This window comes from Ceratosolen solmsi, unplaced genomic scaffold, assembly GCF_000503995.2.
Source record: "Ceratosolen solmsi marchali unplaced genomic scaffold, CerSol_1.0 scaffold39, whole genome shotgun sequence".
Classification (NCBI taxonomy): domain Eukaryota; kingdom Metazoa; phylum Arthropoda; class Insecta; order Hymenoptera; family Agaonidae; genus Ceratosolen; species Ceratosolen solmsi.
This window is the reverse complement of record NW_011948433.1, coordinates 1,023,391-1,050,098: the sequence shown is the minus strand read 5'-3', so window position 1 is coordinate 1,050,098 and position 26,708 is coordinate 1,023,391. Positions and strand designations below refer to the sequence as shown.

The window sequence follows — 26,708 nt, the reverse complement described above, 5'->3', positions numbered from 1 at the left end:
TAAAATAATATTTACAATATTTTATGTACGAATAATTAAATCATTATAGGAACATAAATGTATAAACATAAAATAAAAGTAATTATTACGTCTATCTCTATGTTTATGTCCATATGTGTATGTGTACATATGTATAATATAAATTTATTAAAATTAATATAAATATTTTAAACAAAGTTATTTATTTTACGATTTGAAATTAATTTAATGAAGTCTATTTAAAATTTGAATCACATTCTTTATCAAATAAATATTAATAGTTACAACAATATATTAATGGAATTTAATCTAACTCACTTAAAATATTTATTTATCAAATCAAAAATAAAAAAATAGATGTCATTCAAGTTTGATTCTAAATAAAATTCTTTCATTCTAAAAAAATTTTAAATTTTAATATAGTGTTCAATTTTCGTTATTCACTGTTCCTTTATAATCTTCTCTTTGATTTAAAATATTGTATCCGTGTCTATGTGTTACGATAAATCTATATATATATATATATATATATATATATATATAATATTTAATATCTATGCAATATCTACTAAGTTTTATTTAAATTGGTTTATAGATTTTCTAAAAAATTTCTAAATATATATATATATATATATATATATATATACATATTTATTTAAATATTGTGATAACAAAAAATAATGTATTCTTTTTTATGAACAGACTTACACAGAACAGACTTAAATAGATATTTCAAATAAATAAGACAATCACAAAAAGTTCAATTTTTCATGAAATTTGAATAATAACATAATTTCATCTTTTCAATATTAAATAAATAAAATAATAGATACTTATACATACACTAAATACACAAACATATATATATATATATATATATATATATATATATATATATCGCATGCTTATTAATAATTTTAAAATGGATTTGAATTTTTTAAGTAAATATACAAAAATGGAGTTGAATGGTTGCTTATTGTATTTTTTATTTTTTCACTGGGCCGACAACTAATAAAGAAATGATATAATAATACTCCGATTCATATAAAACTGATCTGTAATATATTTATCGGATTACTGATTTTAATGAATTTCTAAAAAAAATATAATACAATGAATATTAATTCTTTAATAGAAAAAAATCAAGTTAAATATACTTCATAACGTTTTGTTTACATAAATTTTTCTAATAGTCAGAACTAGTAAGACTATTCCAACGATAATAAATCAACTTTTTTCAAAACTTTATTGAATAAGATCATTCTATCTGCAACATACGAATATATCTATTAATAAACACATGATAAAAACACACGCATAAATAAATAAAACATGTGTTTAAACGATTGCATTGAAATTATCGATTCTCATTTATATATTTTATTTTTACTTTATACTCAACTCAATTATTTTCTTATGCACTTCTATCGAATCTAATATAATTTTATGAAGTTTTCTCGGTATTTCTAAACTGCATTGAACATCGCTACGTATCAATTTAAAAATTCGTTTCATTATATAATTATAACAATTATTTAAATAAATTAATTTAATTACTTTACAATAAAAACAATGCTTATTAAATAGTAATACGTAACCAGAAATAAACGCATAGATATTCTTAATAAATGACAATTTAAGTATTTAAAAATGAAGACGTAAAACATCTCTACGTATTTTCACCTACAATGTTCTAATAATTTGATAAGATTTTAAAAATTAATATTTGAAGTTTTAAGTTAGTACATTTGGTATATTAAATTTCATTTTATTAACGCCAAACAAAAATCACGATCAACAATTTTTTGTTTAATACATAAATTGCGTTATTTAAGATTTCTTTATAATTTATTGTGGTTATTACCAGAAATTATTACGATTTTAATAAAAAAGCGAATTATTACTTTCTATTTCATTTTTCTTCTACGATTACAAGTTATAAAATTATTTATAATTATTTTGATGATATGTAAATTTGTCTGCAATATATTAATTTTTCAGATAAAATGAAAATTTTCTTTAGAAATCGATGAGGGAGACACGTTTAAGCCTTATTTTGTTTTAAATAATAAACAAAACTTTATCGATTAAAACAGTTTTGTTTATTTTGTTGCATAGTTATATACAATTCATGCTCTGTACAAAATTACAAATTAGTGTAAATATTTCTCTACGCTCTGTCTTTTCACAGATATATAGTGCCATTTACATTAAATATATCTATTACTAAAAAAAATCTATTAAATTTTAGTAAAAAGTACATATATAACTGAAATAAGTATGCAGATCTACGAACACTAACATCGAAAAAATTCATTGCAATATATTAATTAAAATGATAGTAAAATTTTTTTAATCAAATCGTTCTTTGTTTACATTTTTACGAGAAAAGATTATTACAAGTGAAAATAATTAATATGACTAATAATTCTTAATATTCGAATATTTTTATGTCTTATAATAATTTCTTTTAACATTCGTTAAATACATCTTTCAAAAATCATCCAACGCGTATACCAAAATTTTTACTTTGAGTAGGCTAAGTCAAAATACGGCTCTGCCGTTATATTTATATTGTTTCTCGCTCTATCGTTATTATGTTATGGAGAAAAAATAATCTATTTGAAAAAGTTCTATTTGCGCTTATAGTACATTATTTAAAAATGTAAAAATGTAATGAAATACTTTTATCGAGTATGAAGAAGCAGTTGATTTATCTTTTTAATACACATTAAATATGTAATTTATAATTTTTATAATATAAAAATACTTATTAATATCGCAATATTTGTTGAATCGTTTATTAATTTCTTAACACGATAAAAATATAGTTTATAATTATACTATCATAGAAAAAGAAAATTACTAAAATGTAGTATTTGTTAAAATAAGAAAAATAAGAAAGTTATATAGGATTTAATAACTTTACACATAATAAAAGGTATAATGAAATTTTTGTAGGGGATAATATTCAAATTATATTTCAATTATATGATTTACGAATTTTCCAATTAAATAATTAATAATAATTTTACTTTTAATAGAAGAGGGTTGATATAAAGGTATACAAAGGACGGAGTATTAAAAAGACTGATTTATCTGTACATCGAAGAAAAGAAAAATGTAAAAATTAAACATATTTTGAATAATAATGAAGCTTGTGAGTCAGAAACTAGTAGCAGTTTGAAATTTGAAAAACGTGAGTATATTACACGATGTAATAAAAAAAATACCAAGTAGTTTTTTACGTTATAATAGACACATTTTGATTTATAAGAAGAGAAGTCTATCTTAATCCACATTCCACGTGCGATGTAAATGTACATAATGCGAAACGTAAAACGGTAATCCACGTGCTTATTATTCCATAATGTCTAAAATATATGTTCAGTATGTAAATATTTGTTAATTATATGACATTGTATGGCATAATTGCACAAATGCAATTTTCAAGATTCATAGGCTGTAAAAGATTTCGTATTATTGCGGAAATAATATTTGACTCAAGATAAGATTTGATGTTGTAAGTAGCACAAACTTGGCAAAATATATATTGGAATTTGGATAGCGCGTACAGCCGGTAAGTGAGTGCCTTTGGAAAGAGCGATAATTGCCGTAGAGCAGTTTGAAGAAAATGGGTGATAAATTGCCCGACTGGATTAACTTTCCCTTGGAAGAAAAAGTTATTTTAGAATTGTGGCAAACGATCGATGTTTTCAAAAATTGTTTGAAACAATCGAAGAATAAGCCCCGTTATTCGTTTTACGATGGGCCACCTTTCGCCACTGGCTTACCTCATTATGGCCACATTTTGGCGAGCACCATTAAAGACATCGTAACCAGGTATTTTGATAACATTTGTTGTACATAAAAAATGTATTTATGTAATAGGATTTTTGCAAGGGAATAGATAAGCATATTCGTGACTCGAATATTTTATTGTGAAATTAATGGATTTGAAAATTAATGAAACATTTCATCGTAAGTGTGAATATATATTCAAAAATTATATGAATAAATTATTGACCGTAGGTATGCGCATCAAAGAGGCTTTCACGTGGAGCGAAGATTTGGTTGGGATACTCACGGACTGCCGGTAGAATACGAAATCGACAAAGCTTTGAATATTAAGGGGCCCGAAGATGTTATGAAAATGGGTATAGCAAATTATAATAAAGAATGTAGAAATATCGTTATGAAATATGCCAATGAATGGGAAAAAGTTGTGGGCAGATTGGGCAGGTGGATAGATTTTAAGAACGATTATAAAACATTATATCCATGGTATATGGAATCAATTTGGTGGGTTTTTAAGCAGTTGTATAATAAAGGTCTGGTTTATCAAGGTGTTAAAGTAATGCCTTATTCGACTGGCTGTAATACACCTTTATCAAATTTTGAGTCGGGTCAAAACTACAAAGACGTAGTCGATCCATCTATTGTTGTGCTATTTCGGTTGATGGATGAACCTAATAAGTATGCATTAGCATGGACAACGACACCGTGGACATTGCCGAGTAATCTTGCTCTATGCTGTAATCCTAATTTGGAATACGTCGAAGCTATCGACAACGAAACGGGGAAAATATATATCTTGTTGGAATCGAGTCTAAGCCTTATCTACAAGTCAAAAGATTCATATAGTATTACGAAAAAAATAAAAGGTTCTAATTTGATGGGATTGTCGTACGAACCAATATTTCCATATTTTTCATACATGAAGGAAAAAGGTATTCTAAGTGAAATATTAGCATTTTATAATAACTGCATATAATATTGTATTATTATAGCAATTAATTTTTATAAATTGCACATATATATATATATATATAATTCAATTTATATTTTTGTTTTTTAGGAGCATTTAAAATTTTAAACGACGAATATGTTACCGCGGATTCTGGTACGGGTATTGTTCATCAAGCTCCATATTTCGGGGAAGATGACTACCGCTGTTGTTTAAAAGCGGGAATCATAACTAAAGATCAAGAGATTATTTGTCCCATTGACAGTTGTGGACGTTTTACGTCGCCGGTCGAGGATTTGGCTGGCCAATATGTAAAAGATGCCGATAAACAAATCATACAAAATCTTCGAAAAAGAGAAAAATTAGCTTACAGCGGCTCTACCAAACACAGTTATCCTTACTGCTGGCGCTCGGATACCCCATTAATATATAAAGCCGTACCTTCTTGGTTTATCAGAGTTGAAGCAATTAAAAAGGAGCTTTTGGAGAGCAACGCAGAGACTTACTGGGTGCCGAATTACGTAAAAGATAAGCGCTTTGGTAATTGGCTGCGAGAGGCGCGAGACTGGGCCGTTAGCAGAAATCGATATTGGGGAAATCCAATTCCAATTTGGGTTTCCGAAGACAAAAAGGAATTCGTTTGCGTTGGCAGCATTGACGAATTAGAGAAATTAACCGGCAAAAAGGTGATTATGAATTATCATTATTGCAATTATCGCAGTAAATTGGCATTGATGATGAATGATAGGAGTGCCGGTAGATGTAATTAACGTAAATTTTATTTTAAACAACAGGTGACAGATCTTCATCGCGAAAGTATCGATGACTTAAAGATCCCATCCAATCGTCCCGGTCATCCACCTCTTAGCCGTGTCTCCGAAGTTTTCGATTGCTGGTTTGAATCCGGTTCCATGCCGTACGCCCAAAAGCATTATCCGTTCGAAAGAGTCCAGGAATTCAAGGAGAGTTTTCCAGCCAACTTCATTGCCGAAGGAATTGATCAGACCCGCGGCTGGTTTTACACATTGCTAGTCATTTCTACAGCTTTGTTCGGTAAGCCAGCTTTTAAGAATCTCATAGCCAATGGACTAGTCCTCGCGTCCGACGGTCAAAAGATGTCCAAACGCAAGAAGAATTATCCAGATCCAATGGAAGTAATAGAGAAATACGGCGCGGATGCCTTGAGGCTCTATTTGATAAACTCGCCGGTAGTTAAAGCGGAAAATCTTCGATTCAAGGAGGAGGGAGTAAGGGACGTTATCAAAGACGTATTTTTGCCCTGGTATAATGCCTTTAGATTTTTAATCCAGAATATCGAGAGATACGAGCACGATGAAAAAACAGGCTTTGTTTACAAGGATATGAACGAGAATTTTCAATTATCCAGCAATACGATGGACAGATGGATATTATCCTTCACGGAGACGCAACTGTGCTTTTTGAATAAGGAGATGAATGCTTACCATCTCTACACCGTCGTGCCTCGTCTCATTAAGTACATTGACAACCTGACCAACTGGTACGTAAGGATGAACCGCAAACGCATAAAAGGCGAGTTCGGCGCGGAGGATTGCCATCACGCCTTGAACACGCTGTTCCGTGTGCTTTATACGATGGTCCGAATTAACGCGCCGTTTACCCCCTTCCTTGCCGAGTTCATGTTCCAAAGACTGCGCAAGTACTTGCCGTCGCTCGATAACGCCGGCAGCGTTCATTATCAGATGATACCCAATGCTTGCGAGGAGCTCGTCGACGAGAAGATCGAGCACGCGGTGCTTTGCATGCAGACTGTCATCGAGCTTGCTCGCGTCATCAGAGATCGGATGACCATACCCATGAAGTATCCGTTGCCGGAGCTCGTACTTATCCATCAGGATTCCGAAACACTCGAGGACATTCTTCGCCTCAAGGCCTACATTCTGGAAGAAGTGAATGTGAAGGAGCTGACCGTAACTAGCGACAAAGCCAAGTACGGGGTGACCCTGAGAGCCGAGCCGGAGCACAAAACTCTCGGTGCGAGATTAAAGGGCGAATTCAAGGCGGTTACGACGGCCATCAAGGAGTTGAACGACCAGCAGCTACAGTTATTTGTCGAGAAACGAGAGATCGAGGTTCTGGGCCACAAACTCGAAGGCAGCGATCTTCGGCTGATGTACAATTTCAGCGGGCCCACGGCTCAGGAGCTCTCGAAGCGCTACGAGTCCCACAGCGACGGCGATGTTCTCATTCTACTTGACGTCACGTCGGACGAGGCTCTGCTGAACGAAGGCCTGGCTAGGGAAATTATTAATCGCGTGCAGAAGTTGAGGAAGAAGGCGAAACTTCAGCCCATGGACGAGGTTACGCTTTATTACGAGGTGAAGGAGAGAGACAGCAACATTGCCAATATTATTGTCACGCACAAGGACTTTATCGAGAGTACCACCAAAACTCCCCAGAGGAATATAACCGAAAAGCCCGTGGGTGCAAAGACGATAATCGAAGAAACGTTAAATATCAAAGGCGTAGATCTCCATCTGACATTGGTGTGTGAGAACTTTGATGCGAAATCCGAGACTTCGATTAAGGAGACGAAAATTGACACTTTCGCTAAATATGTTAACGTTGAGCTGGTTGGTTTTCAACCTAGATTTGGAGCTACTAGTCGCTTAGCCACAATTTTATTAGAGAATATTGATAATAAGCCTATAGCTTATGCCGATCTCAGAGCCGAGGTATCGAGAATATTTGGTATTTACGGATGCCATTATGATTTATATTGTAACGAGCGAATGATCGATGATAAAAGTAACATCATAGCGTTGAGTGAATCGCTATTGCGTGTAATAAAAACTGGAGAAACATTGCCGAATGTGGCGAAATCCGTTAGTAAAGAACCGGCTTGTCGTTTTATAAACGTGCAAAACAAAGAGAAGAAGATCACGGTGCTACTGGAAAATCCGCAAGGAGATTTTACAATGAATGACGATAAATTGAGACAAACGCTTGAATTGCTTTTTCCAAAATCTAATTTCTTACTACCACCGGTTTCTACCCTGCAACTCCATGGATTGACAATACAAATAATTAAGTAAAGGTTTCAAAAAATTTATTATCAGAAATTATTTATTACATCTTTTGCTACGAATCATTCGTTAAAATTATTGATATTTTGTCTTATTATCGTACAATTGGCTTATGAAATATGATTGTATATACATTTTTAATGATATTTAATAAAAGCACTGTTATTTACTACATGACTTAATAAATACTGTTTATTAAAGTAATAATCTCCGAATGTTAAGTAAGATTTTTAATAATATATGCGTTACCTTGCTAAAATTAAATAACTATGAGATAGAAAATTAATGAAATTAACGATTAACAATAAATATTTTATGATAACCTCATTGCCTTAATGCTTTCACTGGGATGAATTGCTTTTTTCTCTTTCTCTCCTTTTTCTTTTCTACATAATACAACGAGTATTTATAATTTTTATAAAATAAAAATATAGTACAAAATTGAAAATATAAATATTTTGTATATAAAATAACTGATATAACTTAACAAACAGGATATAAATAATTATAGCAAAAGTAATTTATGTCACGATAAGCCAAACGCAATTGTTAAATGAACGTATAGTATTACGTAGCGATAATAAATTGTAATAATTCATTGTGCTTGTTGTTTGGTAACTTATTTTCAATGCAAGGTATTAAAATGGTTATTTCTAGCTGAAAACAATAATGAAAGACATTTATACAATACGATATCACTTTATCAAAATTGGCTGCTTATATATAAAATACTTCGCAAGTATTTTTTTTTTTTTTTGTATCGTTAAGGGGAAAACTTAACTATTCGCCGGAATTAAGCAGCTTAGCCGTCTCGGCGCACACACACACGCGCGCTCTCTCTCTCTCTTTCTCTCTCTCTCTCTCTCTCTCTCTCTCTCTCTTTCACCCTTAACGGGATTCGTTAATCAAGTTAATTTGAATTAGTCCAGTTTGTTAGGAGCTACGTGAATATCGCGGGCGTTGCGACTTTACGATTGCTTTGCCACGATCTGCAATCTTTGACGAGGCGTGCCAATGTAGATGACGCGCCTCTGTTCCTCAGGATGTATGAGCTGATCGGTATTCTTCCACCGGTATTTCTTATCGCTGGCCTTAACGCGCCTCTTGTCGACGTAACTTATCACGCAGCTCGTTGGAATCCAGACGAAGGCAGTTATAATAATGACGGCGCCGACAATATTATCTTTAAGGAAGCGCATCACCTTATTTATATTAATATCCTCGATGATGTCCCAGAACCTCTCGACCACGTCCTGTATGGTTTTCTCGCAGGTGCCTTTGTTACAAAAGCCCTGTATACAAGGCGTGCCGTCGGGTAATATATCCTGCGGGTCAATGGGGAAGCACGTGTCGTTCAAGCCCATGCGACAGCATCGCTTGCAAGCGTCACTCGCTGAAAGAAATTTGCAAATTAGTGGAAGAGGCGTGGGAAGGATGGCGAGGTGGTGAGCGCGACTCGCGAGTCCACGTACTTGTGTCGCACATGCAACTGGTCAGTCCCTGGGTCTCGCAGTAAGGTACGCATTTGCCCTGGTGACACTGTCCCCGTTCGAGGCAGCTGGTGCCGTCCTTCATCGGGGGCGAGCGCGGGCACTCGCTGGAGGCACCCGTACAGCGCGACTCCTGCTCGCAGGTCGCGTACTGGGCGTCTCGGCACTTAACACCCGGGCCCATGAAAGCACAATTCTGGCAACAGGGCGAATTCTTATCGCTGCAGACGGCGCCCTGGTTGCGCCTCAGTTTGCAGTTTTTGTCGCAGCAGGCATCGTTGTCCTCGGTGCCAAGGAGACCGGCGTCGCACTCCTCGTCACCCTCCACCCGCAAATTGCCGCAGAATGACTCCTCGGGCTCCGAGAAGCACCGTCCCGATTTCGCCTGCAATACGTTGCGAATCGCGCGTAGACTGCACGGGGAAAAGCGCTAAATCACGGAATTATAGAGAGACGGGTGTGGATTAGAATGGCTGACGCTGAATTCATTCGCTTTGATTTCAACCTGAAATTAGCCGTCGCTTATTGCGTTCATACCTTATTATTGACATCGTAGCCACTGACGCTGTAGGTGTACATTAGGTACGAGCCTCCTTGACTGGCGCTGGGACTGCATTCCTACGTGTAAAATCGGCAGAGCACATTTTATATCCGTAAACAGTGTATAAGAGCGAATATTCATTGTAGCTGTTGTATGTAAGTTATTTACCGTAACATCGGGATCGTGCTCGGATCCCCAATTATGGCCAAATTCGTGTGCCGTAACCAAGTCGGCCTCGCGAGTTATTACTCTTTGCCCATAATGATTTCTGCTCGAGCTCAAGCCAGAGTTGAGATAAAGCGTGTAGCCATTTTTGAAGTATTCTGCATCGAATGAGATGTATTTTATTTCGTTAAGCATAGACGCAGGAGGACTTTGGCATGACTGTTGCCGGTGTAATACTAACCTGGAGTACAAATTCCCCCCACGGAATTTCGACGGGGTGATCCAACGTACGCAAGACCCAAGATACCACCTTCGAATTTCAAATCTGTAAATAAGTGTGCGAGGCAAAAATCTTTGTGACTGTACTCCCTGCTAAAAACCTTAAAACCAAATCGGCATTAACTTATATTCTATCGAAATACAAACAATAATTTTACATTATATTTTCATTTACTTCAAGTAATGTGCGAACGTCCCACTTTTCTCTGACCATATTGTAATGCGTGTCACCGCCTCTAACGCGTGTCGGTTCACTATGAACCACTATTTTCTTGATAACAAATCCCATTCCTTTAAAACCATCTTGCTCTTTGTGATCTTGCCACAAAGTATCGTTATAAATCTTATGAACACGATCGATTAAACTTATCTATAAATTGTCGAGGTGTAAATAATTTTATTACCATTGAAAAGCATCATATATAGCATTATTATATATGAGAATGTTGTGAAAAATTACCAAATAATTAATTGTCGTTTTCGTACTACTGGCACCCATCTCTTGATAAAACCTATAATCAGCAACTAAAAGTAATGGACACCTTGTTTTTGTTGGAGTATACTCGTAAGTTTCAGTCTGTCTTTTCGTTCTGTTACAGTTTTTTTTCTCAATTTTCTGCAAATCACTCTCACTTAAAATTTCTTCATCATGCGATTCCTTTCCTTCTTTTATGTAACCACAGGTTTTCGGAGCCCCGTGCGTATGACCCTCTCCATTCTGATAATGTTCCCAACTTAATTTTACATCGGATACTTTGTATATAATCATTGTTTTATTATCCGAAGTAGGAAGATGCCTCCACGACGGCTAAAATAGGTATGATATTTGTTTGCAATTATTGTTGCATCGCAGAAAATATAGAAGCATTCGCTATAATTCAAGAAGCATTTTATTTCATATTCCATTTACAAAATGTAAATAAAGAACAGAGATTAAATACTCAAAAATACTTGCTTAATTTAAAAATTTCTTACACAGAATAGGTTTAGCGTTAAATTATGAAATAACTTTAAAATAAGTGCAGAATAAATAAAGTAATATCAAATGGATGAATTTACACTTTTAATTGGCTTTTGTTTAGTTTTAGTAAATTTGAAGCGTTACCTCAATATGGTAGATCTCATCCGATACAGTAATACTTCCTGTTAAGATACCATTATCTATGTGTAATTGCGCATGCGAATTTACTTCACCAAATACTCTGCCATGATAGAAACTCTCGTGATCTATGGGATCATTACAATTATTATCATACGTTACAATGATTAGATGGGTCATTGTAAAATTCTTATTACGTGTGAATTAATTATTAATTATACAATTCTGATTACCTAAATGCACAGACTTTCTCTGTCCATCGCCATCTACTTCGTAAGCTTTAAATTTAGAATGAATAACCTCCTTTCTTGGAGTTAAAATTAATCGAAAATGTCTAAAATGAAAATTGTTTTTTAACAGTAACTGATTAACTAGAGAAATTCGTATTGTCTTGTTACGCTATTCATGCTGAATCAGTTGAATTATTCATTAATCATACTTACTTTCCATGAGTATAAAAATCCAATTCACTTATTTTATTATAAGGATGATAACTGTACTGTGCGCCACGTTTCACTACTCTATGTTCGAAATTGGAGGCATGGAGTATTTCATAATATCGAAGATTTCTATGAAGAGCCACTATCAAAGAAATATTACTGTTTAGTTATTTGAGCTGTAATTAATTCAACAATAAATCTTTCATAACTAACCTGATACCTCAATACTATTAATTGTAAAACAAATTAATATTAAGGGTAAAAATTGGATTTTCATACTGCTACATTAGTTTAATAGGTACTGAACTGAAGAAATTAAGCGGTGGCTCATATATATTTATAAAGATAAATAATACCGCTTTTTGAATCACAGGCGTAATTATCATTGTCAAATATCGAAGCAAACCATTGTTTTTCCCTTGCAGTAAATTCCAAACGCACAGACATACCGAGCCATCAGCTGGGTTTTGTTGACCTGCGATTAAGGTTGCGTTGCAGCTTTATCATCTGCTTAAGCCATTGGATGAAAAACTTATCGAGACGAACAAAATTACTTTCCCTTTTAAATTCGTTTCAAATTCTGATTGGTTGGAATCTGCCGTGTGGTTGCTGGTTTTGCAAATTTAGCCTTTGAAAATTTTACTTTTAATTCTATTGGACATAAGTTAATGCTTAACCTCGACGATGTTGTGAAAACAGTACAAAAAATATTAAAGACTAAAAAAAATATATTTACTTTATAAATTGGTTCAATAATTCACAATAATAATGGAAAAGAACGGTAAAATCCCTTTAACTTCTTACGTACATTATTCGTAATTGTTATACTTATGGATACATTATTAAACCTATTTAATTTTTATTGCATTTTTTATAGAAATTTGTAGTTATTTTAATAAAACGATTAGAATAGGCTATGAAATAGGATATGAAAAGGATATATCAGATGGTATGGCTGCTATTAGCACACTTTTAAAAGTTTTAGAAAAATCAAAATGTAAGTATTATTAACTTAAATTGTCTATTATTTAATTACACATCTAATTTGAAAATTGCATTTAAATTGCAGCAGAAACAGTACAAGAATTACAGTACTGCCTCCAATATGCTGTGGATGCGATGAGATTAACCAATCGTCCTGTAACGGCTATAGCTTCGGGAAGTGAACTTTTTCTTAGATTTATTACTTTAACTTCCCTCGATACTCCTGTAAATATAATAAAATTTATCTAAAATCTCATTTTATGCAACGAAATTTATTGAAAATTTACAATAAGTTTTTAATTTAATTTAGTTAAGTTAATTTAGCCTTTAGTCATTTGCAGAATGTAAAAAAATTATGTTGCAAAGGGGAAAAATATTTTATGAAAAATTAATTGCTGCGAGAGGGAAAATTGCTAAATTAGCCTCAAATTTTATTACGGATGGATCGGTAAATAATTATATTTAATTGTAATTATAAAAAACCTTTAAATATTTAATTCCTATCAATTTATTTTAGAAAATTCTTACGCATTCACGATCTAGAGTTGTATTACAAACAATGAAAGAAGCAGCGAGTAATAATAAACTTTTTGAAGTTTATGTAACGGAATCGTCTCCAGACAGTAGTGGGTATGAAATATTTAACTTATGTGTGTGTGTACATAGATAGTATAATTTTACCAGAATTAATAAAATAAATTGATTAATTATAGTTAAAATAATTATCGCACTAGATAAGTTATATTTGTAAAATCTATGAAAGTTAAAATGAAAAAAAAGGATTGCTATTAATAATTTATTTTATTGATTCGTAGGACAAAAATGTGTCAAAATCTTAAAGATCTTGGCATTCGTTGTACATTGATATTAGATTCGTCTATGGGTTACATAATGGAGCAAGTTGATATGGTAATGGTTGGAGCTGAAGGCGTTGCAGAAAGCGGTGGCATTATCAACAAAGTAAGAAGAAGCTCCATCATATTGTAATACAATATTTAAAAAAAATATATATATACTTTTTTCAAAGGTTGGAACCTACACAATGGCTATTTGTGCCAAAGAAATGAAGAAGCCACTCTATGTTCTTACAGAAAGTTTCAAATTTTCGAGAATTTATCCTCTTAATCAAGTAGATCTTCCTGATGAATTTAAAGTAAGTTTAACTAATTATAGACGCAGTGACGATGCCTTCATTATAAGCGTTAATTGAGGAATTTATAATACACAAAATAAAACAGTTTGAAAATGTATACTTAATTTAATTTTAAATTGAAATTATGTTAAAATATGTTTAACCGATAATGATAAAATTGAAATATTTAATGTAATTAATCGTAGAATTGTACGGATTACTTAAGTTAGTCTTGCTTTAAATATGTACCGATTAAAATGCAAAGAGTACAATAGAATCTATTCATTTTTGTTTCAGTATACATCTAGTACATTAGGAAAAGATCTTCGAAAAGAGCATCCATTAGTTGATTATACACCTCCTCAATATATTAGTCTCCTTTTCACAGATCTTGGAATACTAACACCATCAGCAGTTAGTGACGAACTTATAAAACTTTATCTTTAATAAATGTAAAATAGATAAAATTTTCTACTCTAGTTTTATTTTTAAGTTCTTAATAAAAGACATATTTAATATGAAATTAATTATTTTTGTAAAACTATGCACAATGCAATTTAATTTAAGGAACAGGATTTTAAATAATTGTGCTTTAATAAACTGATGTACATATATGTATATTTTTTATACAAGACATTCTCAAATGAGTTTTTACGATTTCATACACATTTTAATTGTTACTGTAAACAACAACAACAATCATGAGTATTAAAATATTGACGTAGTTCAATTCAAAACGTATTTTTCATAGATACAATGTTTATTTGGAAGATGACTGATAATATGTTTTTAAAAAGTTTATATTAAGGCAGTACTTGTTCCCCTATTATTCTGAAGATATATCAGTACAAAAAAGGAAATGATAGCTCATAGTTAAAAATAGAATAAAATTTGAAATACGTAATTCCTAAGAATACATGCTTTGTATAGCATATAACTTTCATATAAATAATGGCAAAAAACAATACGAACGACTTGATAGAATATTCTAATAGTTAAAAACAGATGTAATGATTCTTATAATTACTATAATACTTCAATTAACGAGCACGATGTGCTGTAAACAACAATGTTTGAGATTTATATCTCTCCAATAGTTTCAACTTTAATTTATTGCACGATTAGTATTTGAATTACTGCCACTTTAGACGTTAAAAAACACTGTATTTCAAGCAATGGCATAATTTTAAAAGAACCATTAAATGCACAACAAAAACGTTTGTTTACAATTTTCAATTTCTGTTTTTTTTTTTTTTTTAGTCTCTGAAAAGTAAGATTCATTGTAATTTCGTTGTTTATTGAATTAAATTAAAAATTATGTATATATATATATATATATATATATATATACACTTTTTTTTCGTTTAAGCTTGTACTAATTTGTAAGCTTGTTTTAAAGTGTCGATAACAGAATATATTTGATCGAAGTGTGGTCTTTTCTCCGGTTCGTATTCCCAACATCGTAGCATAAGATGATAAATTTCATCGGGTGTACCCTCTGGAGCAGGCATTCGATACCCTAAAACATTAATTTACCATATTACATAAACGTATTATGTTATTTACTTTGTATTTTTACCTCCGTCTATTTTTTCACGAGCTTGAGAATTAGATAATCCACTGTATGGATATCCCCCTTTAGAAAAAATCTCCCACATGAGTACACCATAGCTCCAAACATCACAGAGGGAAGTGTATTTACCTACATAAATTACCAAGTACGTTAAAAAGAAAAGAAAATATTCACAAATAATAAAATTCTTTTTAATTACCAAAATTAAGTGCTTCTGGAGCTGTCCACTTAATAGGGATTTGCTTCATACCGTCCGATACAATGTACTCCTCTTCTTCTCGTGACATACCAAAATCTGAGATCTTAACTATTGACTCGTACCCTATAACGAAATTCAATTCAAATATAAATGCGATACTTTTAATATTATTAACAAGTATTATTAATGAAAACATTAAAGTATATACATACCTACAAGACAATTTCGAGCAGCCAAGTCTCTATGAATACAAAATTTGGCCTTTACACATTTGAAGCTGTTCAACTTGTGTTATACTAGCTGCATTTTTTCTTAAATACGTTAATAACGATCCACCTTAAATATTCACGTTTTACTTAAATCCTTTAATTTAAGACAAATGTATAAAAGAATGAAAAGCTTTTTACTCTTACCTGGAACTAATTCCATAACAATCATTATAGGTTGCTTTTGTACACAGATTCCTATAAGTTTTACAATATTTGGATGATCGTATTGTTTTAAGATTCTACCTTCCTGAAGAAACTTTCTCTTTTGTTCATCGGGCAATGTTACTTTACACGTTTTAACAGCTACTTCAGTCTTGCATGTTTTTAACAATGCTCGATAAACATCCCCAAAATTACCCTAAAATAAAGGCATTTATACAACTAATTAAATTCAAATTAACTAAAAATCGTAATAATGCTAATTTAATTACTAACGCGGCCAATTTTTTCTAACAATAAAACATCGTCGTTATTAAGCTCCCATCGCTCTCTAGAAATTGGAGTTTTCAATATGGCTCCTGATCGACTAGTTACCGGTAACCCAGATTTGAGTTGATGCGTTATAAGTTCTTGAATTGAAGGAAATGTAGGTCCTTCAAATCGAAAATGTCCCTAAAATATAACATAAAAAATAAGTTATTAAATGATTCAGAAATATTTATGAACTTGGTCATTTACAATTTACAAAATTTTCATTATCAACATAATTCATAAGACAATATACCTCTTGCGTAGTTTGAACGATAAAATGTTTATGACCATCCCAGCAGACGGATAGAACAATTTGGCACTCATCGTTTCTAGTAGTTTCACGCACTAGAAAGTCTCCTTCGCTAACTAATAACCGTACAACTTCTTCTCGTGGTAGAACTCCGTGAAACCATTCCTCTTCCATAAGACCACCATTTCCGTTTCCTTTTTGATTATTGCAATTGGAGATTCCACGTTGAGGTACCTATACAATTTATTAATAAGTTTTTAAGAGAATCCAAAGTAATGTACATGCAATATTAAGAGAAAATAACAAACGAATTAAAATAAATTATTTTCACACCAATGATGTGATAATAAATACATTTGTTAAGATTAAAATTAACATTACAGGCTATTAAAAATACACTATTATTATTGTTACTTGTAAATCAAAGTACTTAACAATATATTAGTATGCTAATTATTTAAATAATAATGATTACATTAATAAACGTTATTAAAGTATCATTTTTTACCTTTTTATGTAGAAGAAATTTTATTAATGTGAAATATATTATTGAGTTTATTCACATATAAAAAATAATAAATCTAAGAATAACATTTGTTTTTAAAGATACTCTATTTCTTAGTGACTAACTCATAAAATTTATTCATTATTAATGTTTTAATGTTCTTTCTACATTTTCATAGGTTAAAAAATTGAAAATAATAAACAAAATATGTTATTATTTTTGTTAATGCAAATGATAAATATGCAAATGTATTATATAAAAAATGCAAAACAGACACTTTTTAAATTTTAAGGACATACGATTGGAGAGGAATGAACACCTCTAAGTACAGTGGAATCTTCACTGTTAGCTCTAACGAGAGCGTTTTTTTCATTATGTATTGCTGGTAATGATTTAAAAGGTGATTTAATGATTGTGATTAATTTTTTATTTCTTCGTAAAGTAAACAAACTATTGTCTGTTATAGTACTCCGCTGTAAGTTAATTTATTATTTATAGATATTTAATTTTTATAAAAACTACGATAATTCAAAATTCAAATAACATTTAAAATACAATTAAATATAATTATTTAGAAATTCATACTTTTTACACATCGACAAAAATGTATATTTAATATTTTTACATCGATATAATATTTGCGAGAAAAGTAAAAGAATTTAAGAAGCCCTTGGCTTCATTTTATGTTCTAAATGAATTGAAATATTTAATATTTGAACGCTAGAAATGCGACTTAATATAATTTTCGAAAACTCTAATATTCAATTTATTCTGAAAAAAATATATTGTATTAGATAAATGATGTATCTGCCAATAAAGAGCAAACTATTAAAGTGTTATTACTATTAAAGAATTATATTGTAGTACTCTTATGTATGCAAAAAATTAGAAATTTTTGCCATAATTATATGATTTTTTTTGAAACATTGACTAGGAAATTAAAGTCTTTAAATTAACAATGATTATATTTTAAGATTAAGATGACTGTTAGTAAATAGTACTGAAACAATAATATTATCCAAGTCGATTTATCTTTATAATTCATGATAATAATTATTATGTTAATATATACGTAATGTTAAAAACAATTAACCATATATTGTACAATAACAAAGAATGAACAATTTTTTAATTAAATTATCGTAATTTTTCAACAAGTTTTAATTAATTTTACCTTATTTATTGGCTCTGTAAATGAACCTTCCATAGAAAGATCACATCCAGATGGTAATTCTTCACAGCCGAGTTCATTTAAAGCACCTCTAATAACTTCAGCTTGTCTTTGTAATTTTCTTTCTTGACAGCGTAACCTAAGTTCTTCACGTTCCTGTGTATAATCTAAAGTCGATCTACACAATAAAATTTAGAAATTAAATTTATAGAAATTTAAACAGAAATAGTTATATTAAATAACACTCTACTTTATATCGCAATTGTTTTCGGCGGTAGATTGTGTAGTTTGTCGACCTAACTGCGTTACTTTTAATGAAGTTTCTAATTCTGTTAATCGATTTCTTAACCAATCTATTGTTAAATTGTCGACTGTCAGTTTGTTGGGCAGTAGTTTCCCCGATGTATCATCCACCAAATTTTCATCAAAAATAAACCTTATCGGAGATGCTGGTCTAGTTCTACAATTAATTTAAACTGTCCGTTAAAAAATAAAAACTTTGATAATCAAATGTTAGAAAATTTTTTTAAATCAATACCTATGTTTTCCTATAAAATCTCTGTATTCTTCTATGGGTTTTATAGTATCGACAGCTATTTGCATACGAGTGTGAATTTCTAAAAATTTTTCATTTGTAAAATCTGTATATTTAACAATATCCTGTAGTATTCCTTTCCTAAAATAAAGAAATAACTATAAATTTATTGGAATAGTTATTATATATAAAAAATAAAAATGATTATAATTTATTACCTCTATTGCCTTTAACCCAATAAGCTTGTAAATATATTTTTTATAATTTATTTAAATTTATAATTATTTTGTATAAAAAAAATGTATATAAACCACTTTTTATTTATTAAACTTACCAGGCTATGACAAATTCCTGATGAATAGCCTGTTGTCTTTGAAGAAGACTAGGCAAATAACAAGTTCTTAAATCGTGTTCACATTCAGTAACTGCACCCAAAAGTAATACGTACTCATTATGAGTCAAATGTAATTTACGACATGCTTTCTGATATTTTTCTCTAACTTCATCCAATTTTCGTCCTCCTCTTCCAGCTATATAACACAGAAATATAATTAATAACAGTGATGAATTTTATTATGCATTGTATCATCTTACGATTTCAAGCCTTAAAAACACAAGTCGGTGTAATGCAACATATATATTTAAATCGTTTCACAAAAATAGTAACTTTATATATTTTGTCATTGACATAATGTAAGTACAAATTCTTTTAGCAGTAAAAAAAAAAAAATAAATAAAAATTTGGCACAATGATTAATAAATCTTCTAGTTAAAAATGATTAGAAACAAATTTTAATATTTGTTTTTATTGCTTTTATTGTTATTAAGGTGTATAAAATATATGCTATAAATATATAACTTATTTTCTGATATTTTCTAAAAATAGTTTAGATTACTAAAATTATTACCAACTTAATAAATTTAATTTGTATAAAATAAATTACAATTTTAATTGAATAAATCATGACATTTCTAGTTTAACATTCAAATTTATATTCTTTAAGTAATCAAAATGCATTAAAAAATGTCATTTTTATGATATCATAAAAAATATTTGTAGTAAATGCAAATTCATTTGAGTATTATTGCATCAACTCAATGTACAAGCCTATATAGCAAACACCTATGCAGCAAACAAAACAGCGTGGCATGTTTCTATTTTTAGTATACTGCTTTATTTTACACCAGCACAAGTAACTTTATTTAGTTTTTTAATCTACTTAAAATATGACGACAAGTTATTTTAAAATTTTGTATTAGCAATATTTGTAAAATAAATTTCATAGAAATATATAATAATCTTCAATATTTCGAAATAAACGTTTCTATAATCTAGTAAATATTACAAATAATCTGAAATGTTAAATAAAAAAAAAGTTAATGTATATAAATTTTTAAATTAAAATACCAACAATTATATTATTATAGATTATTCGATAAAATGAAATTAATAAAAATTTCTTTATATTTAGATTTTTAAACATAATATCAAGAATTAATTGACCTTTATTGAACCTAATGCATAATATACGTTAAATATTAAAAGAAAATTTATAATTATTAATTATATATTGCAAATATTTAAAGATAAAAATTAAATATTTAAAATATATAAATAAGTAAATTGTACATATAGCAAAAAATATATAATTCAATCATACAGATTATTAAATCAATACAATTACTATTATTTAAAAGCTTCAAGGACGCTATTTTCGATCTAAATTTTATACGAAGTTCAAAAAATCTTAAAGTTTATTTAAATATGGTAATTATGAAAATCCATTACAGACAACATAAATATAATAGATAACTTTTAGATGGTATGATGCATTTAGATCGAATGAGCTTAAACTAAAAAGTTATTTTAAATAATTTTTACGTTGTTTAATGTTAAAATTTATTTAATTATAATGACGCAATTTGATGAATAATTTTCAAAATTACTATATATGTTAAAATCTCTAGTTCATGATACAAAAATGAAAATATAAACTCTATCTTATATTATCAAAATAGATAATTGAGTCAATTTAAAATCTAAAATCTGGATATATCGGTCTTCTTAAATTACAACTAGAATATATTAATACATAATATCTAACAAATATATTTTACATACATTTTACATAATGTTCTTCAAATCGAGATCTCATTAATTTATACATCTCAAGATTTTTCTGATATTCTGCCTTTTTTCGAGTTACTTCATCTGTTAACTATAAAAAAGGTATCTAATAAGAAAAAGTATTGGTTAATAAATTTTGATGTTGCAATACAGTAATAACTACCTGCTGAAACTGATTATTTAACCAAACTTGTTCTTCCTGATATAATTTTCTAGCTCGTCTTCTTTCGCCATGTAGAGAAGATATATGTTCCACAACAATATTCTCCATAGAATCTGCTTGCTGCTTGATTAACTTAGCTTTTTGATCTATAGATTCCATTATGTCTCTCCAGCTCTTAAATTTTAATAACGAATTCATTATTTTTAAATGCTTTTATAAATGTATATTTTTTTATTAAATTGTTTTATCTCAATTATTATTTTACTATGATTTTAAAATTATAAAAACAAGATTTAGAATTAATATCTAATATAATATTTATTTCAAAATTACTTTATGAATAAACATTATAATGATACATGATATATTCGTTTATAATGTTAAATTTTTGTTAATGCAATATATATGTGCAAAATTTCATATAAAAGTATGTAAGTAAAATTTCTTTCTTTGTATAACATTTTTATAAATTTTTAATATCTTGATATACACTACAGTATATATTGCAATATATAAATTGAAATTTTTTATATATTTTTATATATTGATATTTTCTGGATAAAATGAAATTAATAATTATAAGATAAAAAAAAAATTTAATATAGCTTATATGAGTATATTCTGTGAAAAAATTATTAATTATTTATTACTCACCTGAGCTATTAAGCTGCCAACTAAATCTTCGCTACGTTCAACTTTTTTGCCTTGAACACTTAGCGATGAAATAGTTGAAGCGTACTCTCTATCGGATTTGACCTTTGAAGTAAGACATCTTCGCATTGTTTCCAAAAGTTTGATCTCAGCATCTTGCCGGCCCAGTAAAGCTTCGTGCGAAGCTTGGCCTTGCAAGCTACTGGAGAAACCCATTTTTGGCAAGAACACTTTTAACACTTTAATGTTACGACATATTAAATCTTAGACCACTCTTGAAAATATAAAAATGAGTAACTTTACAGTTCATAGCAACAGTTCATTGTGTTCTCCAAAGGGAATAAGTTAACATCCATTAATTAAAAGGGTAAACTACCACATTTTTTTTGCTCCTTTAATTGTCCTCCAGATGGATTTCAGATTTCGATCTTATGATTAATTAAACAACTATATGTCGCAAAATACCATTATTAATAGCTGTTCCATTAATTAAATGTTATTAAATAACGAGCTAAATTGACACACGTTCGTAAAATAATTATATTTTATAAAGCACCTGCAATAGTAAATTATAATAATTATTCAATTCATCACTTGATCTCTTTCGAGATTGGAATTTCAATGATGCATGCAAGTCGCATTAAAATGAAAAAGTGAAATCTACTTGGCAACGACGACGTTGAAATAACGTACGTCACGGTGTAGCATTGCAAAACGTCACTCGATTCTCTTTTTGTCGAAATTTCGATCGGTTGTAGAACCGTCCGTCCTCCCGGCTGGACTGACAGTTCCCAGCAGCTAGCAACAACACGTCCTCGAGCGTCGTTCGAACACTGATATCAGCATTTATATTTATACTGAAAACTAATAATCCAGGCATGTGTTCAACACATACTGAATCGAATGAAAGGTACACTTCTTATTCCTCCTGTTGCAATTACTAGACAAACGGAAAATCAAATCACTTTTACCGATCTGCGAATCGCTATTTCTCACAGGCATCCGCGTCTCGCTCTCGAGATTATCTCGCTTTTTCTTACTCCCTTCACTTTGCCGAAATACCGCCACGGTGCGACAATACATTATTGAACGGCAATTAACTACTTTCACGCTTTTTGGACAAATCGAACATACATGAGAAAGGGGCGACGATTGCTCTATCGATAATGAAGAATTAACCTTGGTACCTGATGCCTTGACTCGTAATCTCAACATCAAGTAACTCAAACTATATTTATATAAAATTTTCATTATATAAATGGGAAAATTATATAAATTTTCGTATATATATATATATATATTTATTTGTATAATATAACTTAAACATTTTTTTTAATAAACTTGCAATGTTTATAATTTATTTGGCTTATATTAATATAATAAATATTTTTTTAATGAAAAATGCGATGTCTTAATTTCAAAACGTATGTTCATTCGTGTGCATACATATGTTTGCATTTATATATTACAATGATATAATGAATTATATTACATATTATTACTGAATAATTTATTTAAACAATATTGTACAAAATACAGAATAACATTTTATTAATTTAGTTCATTAAATATTAAATATTAGTATTAAAAAATATATGTAATATATAAACTATGTAGATGTTCAATGCTTAAGATACAAGTATTTACCCCACTTAAACGAATTTTAATGTTATATTATTATTTTAATTATTTACCCTCAAGATCTGGGAGAACGCATATGAAGAAATTGAAATTTTATCTATAACATGGTTCAACAATTAAACATTCTGCAAAATGTTATTCAGGTAAATAATAGTATATATTCATTAGTTAATTAATATTAATATATAAATTATATAATTCTAATTACATAATAAATTAACAATATAAGTTCATTGTTCTATTTAACCTGAAATTTAATTGTCTTATTTATTATTTTCAGCGTTTAAGTAATATACGTACTGACATAACTGGTTATTTGTATGGAATTGTTTATGAAGAAACATTAACAATTATAAGTTTTAGCCTTAATTCTATTGACGATGATGAAAATGAAATCAAGCCTTTGGATGTGCAATATCATATGCCAACAGAAGTTAATCTTATTGGAATTTTATATGTTGATCAAGAAAAACCAGTAACACCCGATACATTTAAGGTGAAATATAATTAAACAAAAAATGTTCTTCACTTATACTACTTCAGTTTTTGCTAAAGTACATTAACCTTTTATTTATAAAATTTGTTTATTTTTATTGTAGGATATTGATGGCACAGATAATCCATTGATTATTAAGTATTGTTCTTATTCAGATACCATATCTCCATTTTATTACATAAATGAAACACTTCAACCTACAACATATGAAGAAATTTCAAACGACTTTTTCAAGAATTTTTTCTGCGTTAGAGCGATAACAAATCTACCACTATTTTCAGAAAAAAAAAAAGTGCTTGAAGCTCTTCAACAAATTATAAAGAATGTAATAATTTTTTAATTTTAACAAATCTCATTTATTTAATAATTCTTTAAATTTATATTGTGAAAATAGATAGACCCTGAAAAATTAGGATTTTATTTTAAAAAAACAAAACGACATTTTTTTAAACTAAAGAATAGTAATAACGATTGTTTTCAAGAAATATTATATGAGGAATTAGCGAATTCATTATTCATGAGTCATTTTAATTCAATTCCTATTGTAAGTATATATAATAATTATATTTTAATAATTTTATCATTTTATAATTTTAATAATTTTAAAAGCATTATTATTATAATAATTATTATTACAAATATTTAGGATACTGTAACAGTTTCAATATTTTCGAGAATATCTCTTGATAAAAGCTCTGAAAAACAATTATTAGCTCCTGTTTTGAAATACTTTGGTAAGTATAGAAAATTTTATAATTAATTTGAAAAAATTATTTATATTTACTTATTGAAACTATATTTTGATTAATAAAAAATAATATTTCATATTTATATAATTAATTTTAGAACACGGAGAATATTATAAATGTTATGTAAAAATTGATGCTTTAGCATTAATAAGTAAAAAAATAACCTTAGCACGATTCTTTGAAATTCTTGTAGAATCAATTCGACGAAATTTGAGACTTATATCTACATCATTTCATTATTACTCAAAAATTAAGGATGCAACAGTATGTTTACCCGAACCAATCCATTTTAATCCGTTAATACTTGGACATTTATTAACAGTAGTATACCCTAACAAATGGTCAAATTTACAAACTAGTATGATTATTTATATCTAATAATATAATAAATTAAATTTTTGTAAAATTTATATATTTTTTACTTTACGATATTTGAATATAATTTATTATATTATATTAAATATATTATGATAATTTTAGGTGAATATCGTAAACACTTGCATAGAAAATTTGGAATAGATATGACCAAGCCTTGCTTTAGAAAAGGAAGTTCATTATTATTGTTGTATAAATATAACGACGATCTTCTTGTAAATCCTCATAAATATGTGAAGAATCCTACAAGTAAGATAATTTTACACAATTATTAATCTTGAATGTTTATAAATAAATATATATATATATATATATATATATATTAAACATTTGTCAATTTTATTAATTTCTATAGTTTTTTATTATCAATAGATTCTCAAGTTGATATTGTGCATGGCTTGTACCAATTTTACCATTATACAAGTGCAGATACTAATTGGGGATGTGCTTATAGAGCACTTCAAACTATTTCTTCTTGGTTTAGGTAAATCATAAATTTAAAAACTTATAGAGCTATTTTTCTAATTCTATTTAAAAAAAATTTTTAAATTATAGATTCCAAGGTTATACTGAAAAAGATGTTCCACAAATTTCGGAGATTCAAGAATGTTTGGTAGACATTGGTGATAAGCCTTCTTCTTTCTTAAATTCCTCGCAATGGATTGGTTCAACCGAAGTTGGTTATGTTTTGGAATCTCTTTTTAATGTTTCTGTTAAAATATTATGTGCTTCAAGTGGATCAGAAATGGTTAAGCTAGTTATTCATTTAGCAGATCATTTTAAAACTCAAGGAACACCTGTTATGATTGGTAAACCAATATATTTATTTTAAGGTCTTAATATTAAATATTATTTTATATTGTCCATTGGTAAGCACACGCGCCCCCCGCGCACGCGGCACTCATGCATGCACATATAAATTTTACAACTCCTATTTAAAGTTCATTCCTGATTTACAATTATTTAAGACAATAAGTAATTAAAAATAAGTAATTAAAATTGAAAGCGGGAAACTTTAAATATTAATACGTGCATAAGAGAACGCTAATGTGTATATTTAGACTATAATTATTCTGAGAGAATTTGAATGAATTTCTTCATTCAAATAAAGCTATATATTACAAATTACTGTATATTACAAATAATTATTAATAATAAATTTTTTTTTATTATCATGAAATTTAAAGTTTTTTTATTTATCTGTAGGTGGAAATCGTTTAGCATACGTAATTCTTGGTGTATCTTATAATGATCAATATGAAAATGTAAAATTTTTAATTTTGGACCCACATTATATTGGTGCTGAAAATCTTAAACAAATTACTACAAAGGGCTACTGCGGTTGGAAGGACAAAAATTTCTGGGCAAAAAATGCTTTTTACAATATGTGTCTTCCACAAATATCAACTAATTTATACTAATTTAAATATACTAAATTAAAATATAAATAATATTCTTAAAACTTATAACTATTTAGTGTATAAGAACAAATATTTTTCTTATGTTAAATAGAGAAATAAGTAAAAAATGTTTAAAACATTGTAAAATTACTTTTTTGAATACAATTTTTATCTAATTTATTACTGAATAATTAATTTAAGCTAAATATAT

General features: G+C 29.2%; 5 protein-coding genes across 5 annotated transcripts; 3 read left to right on the top strand and 2 right to left on the bottom strand.

Moving 5' to 3' along the window:
- Window positions 1-3,305: 3,305 nt before the first annotated feature.
- Window positions 3,306-7,816, top strand: IleRS (Isoleucyl-tRNA synthetase). The gene is made up of 4 exons (XM_011502402.1): window positions 3,306-3,822; window positions 4,012-4,709; window positions 4,838-5,412; window positions 5,521-7,816. Exons 1-4 carry the CDS (start codon window positions 3,614-3,616, stop codon window positions 7,798-7,800), a joined length of 3,762 nt encoding a protein of 1,253 aa, XP_011500704.1. The 5' UTR covers window positions 3,306-3,613; the 3' UTR covers window positions 7,801-7,816.
- An 840-nt stretch (window positions 7,817-8,656) lies between these two features.
- Window positions 8,657-12,082, bottom strand: Tace (ADAM 17-like protease Tace). The gene is made up of 11 exons (XM_011502580.1): window positions 12,019-12,082; window positions 11,809-11,947; window positions 11,599-11,699; window positions 11,372-11,493; window positions 10,727-11,074; window positions 10,442-10,636; window positions 10,229-10,367; window positions 9,991-10,145; window positions 9,819-9,899; window positions 9,264-9,711; window positions 8,657-9,184 (listed from the first exon to the last, which is right to left on the bottom strand). Exons 1-11 carry the CDS (start codon window positions 12,080-12,082, stop codon window positions 8,760-8,762), a joined length of 2,217 nt encoding a protein of 738 aa, XP_011500882.1. The 3' UTR covers window positions 8,657-8,759.
- Window positions 12,083-12,552: 470 nt separating this feature from the next.
- eIF2Balpha (eukaryotic translation initiation factor 2B subunit alpha) lies at window positions 12,553-14,397 on the top strand. Its single transcript, XM_011502401.1, has 8 exons — window positions 12,553-12,586; window positions 12,683-12,802; window positions 12,875-13,014; window positions 13,121-13,237; window positions 13,307-13,419; window positions 13,605-13,749; window positions 13,817-13,942; window positions 14,219-14,397. Exons 1-8 carry the CDS (start codon window positions 12,574-12,576, stop codon window positions 14,366-14,368), a joined length of 924 nt encoding a protein of 307 aa, XP_011500703.1. The 5' UTR covers window positions 12,553-12,573; the 3' UTR covers window positions 14,369-14,397.
- An 888-nt stretch (window positions 14,398-15,285) lies between these two features.
- Window positions 15,286-22,383, bottom strand: LOC105364475 (tyrosine-protein kinase Fps85D-like). Its single transcript, XM_011502400.1, is given in 15 exon segments — window positions 15,286-15,440; window positions 15,501-15,623; window positions 15,694-15,816; window positions 15,906-15,955; window positions 15,957-16,029; window positions 16,107-16,320; window positions 16,398-16,574; window positions 16,687-16,917; window positions 18,363-18,537; window positions 18,610-18,819; window positions 18,898-19,035; window positions 19,229-19,424; window positions 21,017-21,113; window positions 21,186-21,359; window positions 21,840-22,383. Coding segments are annotated over 15 exon segments (2,349 nt in total). The 5' UTR covers window positions 22,053-22,383.
- Window positions 22,384-22,481: 98 nt separating this feature from the next.
- On the top strand, window positions 22,482-26,548 carry Ufsp2 (UFM1 specific peptidase 2). Its single transcript, XM_011502579.1, has 11 exons — window positions 22,482-23,054; window positions 23,538-23,620; window positions 23,758-23,973; window positions 24,077-24,298; window positions 24,368-24,517; window positions 24,620-24,707; window positions 24,820-25,080; window positions 25,203-25,346; window positions 25,470-25,581; window positions 25,653-25,906; window positions 26,304-26,548. The coding sequence occupies exons 2-11, from the start codon at window positions 23,582-23,584 to the stop codon at window positions 26,516-26,518; spliced, it is 1,701 nt and encodes a 566-aa protein (XP_011500881.1). The 5' UTR covers window positions 22,482-23,054; window positions 23,538-23,581; the 3' UTR covers window positions 26,519-26,548.
- Window positions 26,549-26,708: the final 160 nt, after the last annotated feature.